This window comes from Austrofundulus limnaeus, unplaced genomic scaffold, assembly GCF_001266775.1.
Source record: "Austrofundulus limnaeus strain Quisiro unplaced genomic scaffold, Austrofundulus_limnaeus-1.0 Scaffold196, whole genome shotgun sequence".
Taxonomy (NCBI): domain Eukaryota; kingdom Metazoa; phylum Chordata; class Actinopteri; order Cyprinodontiformes; family Rivulidae; genus Austrofundulus; species Austrofundulus limnaeus.
This window is the reverse complement of record NW_013952598.1, coordinates 795,927-798,908: the sequence shown is the minus strand read 5'-3', so window position 1 is coordinate 798,908 and position 2,982 is coordinate 795,927. Positions and strand designations below refer to the sequence as shown.

The 2,982-nt window shown below is 41.3% G+C and overlaps 1 protein-coding gene across 4 annotated transcripts in view; it reads left to right on the top strand.

The window, feature by feature from the left end:
- Nucleotides 1–2,169, top strand: part of map7d1a (MAP7 domain containing 1a) — a 42,294-nt gene extending 40,125 nt beyond the window's left edge. For all 4 annotated transcript variants that reach the window (XM_014018597.1, XM_014018596.1, XM_014018600.1 and 1 more), the window contains one exon: nucleotides 1,300–2,169. In XM_014018597.1, the coding sequence (XP_013874051.1) occupies nucleotides 1,300–1,310 (11 nt within the window). In that variant the 3' untranslated portion in view covers nucleotides 1,311–2,169. The remainder of the gene's footprint in view (nucleotides 1–1,299) is intronic.
- The last annotated feature ends 813 nt before the right edge of the window (nucleotides 2,170–2,982 follow it).

Below are 2,982 nucleotides of genomic sequence, written 5' to 3'. Positions count from 1 at the left end.
GCCCTCTGCGGCCCAAAGTTAAAAACTGTTGTTCTTTTGAGGCCCTCAAGGTGGTGCTCGTGGCCCACAGGTTCAGAATCTTTTGTGTATCGGATACTTCGTAAACCATCTACATACCCTGAACTACAGACTTGTAACATGGCTGAGTGTAAAAGAAGTCCTCAAGATGACCTATGGCTCCATCTGCTAATACTTATTGAGAGGAAGGGAAAAGGAAACAAATCATGCATTGTCTGCAGGTATACAGTAGATGACTTGTCCTTTCCCTGTAGCATCGATGAACATGAGCTTGTTCTCAATCAAGTCTACAGGTCATCACCTCTAAAAGTGAGAAGCCCTCCAAGGAGAGGAAGGTGTGGTATATAGAGCTCACTTGCACTAAAAAAAGGGCGGAGGTGGGATATGGAACTGTAGGAAAGGTCGGAAAGAAGCAGGGTATCTCTGTGCTGTTGACAGCTTTATTCACCAGCTCCACTGACTCGGGCTCAGACCCTGTCAGGAATTCCAAAGAYGACGAGGAGCCTCTCTCCACAAACGCTTCACTGCCAGGGGTTAGAAACTGGACCCGAAAGCAATTAAGTACTATGCAATGCTGCACTCATCTCCGGACAGCAGCAACGTCAGCAGCGCCCCTCTCTCTCCGCCTGTTGGCAAGATTTTCACTTTCACCTGTTGCTCTGAAGACAAGCAAGCAGCCATTAGTACCATGTCAGGAAAATGAACACAGGTTTCTTTGCTAGCACTCCTGTTCTTTTCTTGTTCTTAAATCAGCAGTAGTCTCAGCTCTACCTTTCTCCTTCTGTAAACCCTGTCATAAAACCTAAAGATTCCGGCTTCTCGTCTTCACTCATAAATCTGGATATGTAAGATGAGCAGCCTGGCAGTCCTCGTATTTCAAACTGATTTAATGTATCTGCAGTTTATTTGAATGCCTGTAAATGAAAAGATCACCCATGTAGCTATCATGTTCAGTAAAATATTTCTGGGTTTTACACAGTCACTACTCTTAATTCATAAAAAGGTTCTACCTTTCAGTCTTGTCATTAGATCTTTGTAGTCTTGTCATTAGATCTTTGTAAAGGTTTATGGGGTCTTGCCACATGTGGCATGTTTAGTATCGGTTTGCATTTAGTATTGTCAACAGGTCAAAGGTTTACCCACYGTAGCATTACTCAGTTCAACGATACAGATCCTATTTTAGTTACAAACAGGCCTGTTTCATCTGTTAGCATGTGTTAATAAATCTTCTGAAGCTTCTGCTCCTTCTGACCTTAAACCTCTTTTTTGTGCCTTTTCCAGAAGTCCTGTGATGGATTTTGGCGTTGGGCCCCTTTAGATGTTTTCCAGACCTGCCAACGCTCACGTGGCAAGTCATGTGACCTGTGCCAATCACCTACCTGCAACTATGCTCCTAAATGTAAACATGCCCCTGTGGAGACGACGTGGTCCACAAAAGACCACAGATCAGGACACAAATAACAGACGGGATGAAACGTGCTGCACCGGTGTTCTCATTTGWAAAGATCTTCATGGCCTGAATCGTTCTTACAAGACAGCACAGCTGACTAATCGTGTCCCGCTGACAAATGTTTTATCTGTTATTTAACTGAGAGAGGAATCTAAAAGGCTGGCTACATCTTTGTGAATATTGTAAATGAACTTATTTTGTCAGGCAAAGAAGGAACCAGTCGACAAAAGGGAGTCAAACCAGCCATGAGTAGATCTGAATAAAGTCCAGGTAAACAGCCTGGTTTGTAAAAATCTGCCTGTAAGAGTTTTTGTAAAGTTAGGGAAATTTCAATTTAAGGAATGACTTCTTTCTGTGTGTAAACATTCTGTTTGTTATTAGCTTTTTCAGCTATGATYGATTGTACACAAGACTTGGATGTACTAATGAGTTGGCCACCTTGACTACTGTAAAACACGAAATCTATTGTCCGTTTCCTACCCCAGGATTTACTCCTGCTTCCCAGTTGTAGCTTTGTTTTTGTTTTTTGCTCCACACACGTTAARGCATGACTCATTTTTCTCATTTGCAGTGCGATCCTGTGGACTTGTAGATGTTTGAAATGCTGTTGTGTGTTTATGCTATAAATATATTTTGATGTGTGTTGGAACATCACTGGGAGGATCCAATCCTAAAAGTCTTAATAAAATGCGAGCAGTCCAGTTGGGTTTCTCATCATCCTTTCGATTGCGGTACATTCAGATATGTGATAAAATAATTCTGCGGCTGTGTCAAAATTCAGGGCTGCATCCTTCGAAGGCCGATTACATCACAGCAATGCGCTGAAGTCTGTCCAAATTCTAAGGCGCTTCCAATTCCGGTCCYTTTCACTTGATTTGAGAAACGAGTCTGGTGTGTCCTTCACAGCCCACCCTATCTCAAGATGCATTGCAAGCTGACTGGGAGAATTTTTATTATTATTATTTTTTATTTATTTTTTGCTGGTAATGGTAAACGAAGAGTGAGAAATTTAATTATTAATTAGATTATTAAATCTGGTGGTACAAAAACTAAGCTGTTGTGTTGTTAGGCTTGTCATTTGCATAGATATGTTTTTATTCTTGGCAGAAATAGACAAGCATGTATGGAGAGTTCCTTAGCTCATATTACTTCTAAACTAATTTTGTTAATTCATAATAATGTTTTACTATTTTCAACCTTCATTTCTAGGTGACAGGACATGCGTCGGATTAAGGACAGGAATAAAGCTGAAGGCTAGACTATCCAAATTCACAGCCGTTTTCTTCTGGTCTTCGCGGTCGACAAAGAACCCGGTCCCTGTTGATCGGGTAGGCCGGTCCTACAAAAAATTTTTTTWAAAAGCAGCCCCTGAATAAACCCTTTTGTAGTTAAAAATCATTACAAATGTGCGAAGTAAGCCGAGCTCACGCGGTTTTTCAGAAAACGCTGAAGTTGCCATGTAAGCACCATTGGAAGTGAGGAAACTCAACCAGAAAATTTACACCATTATACAG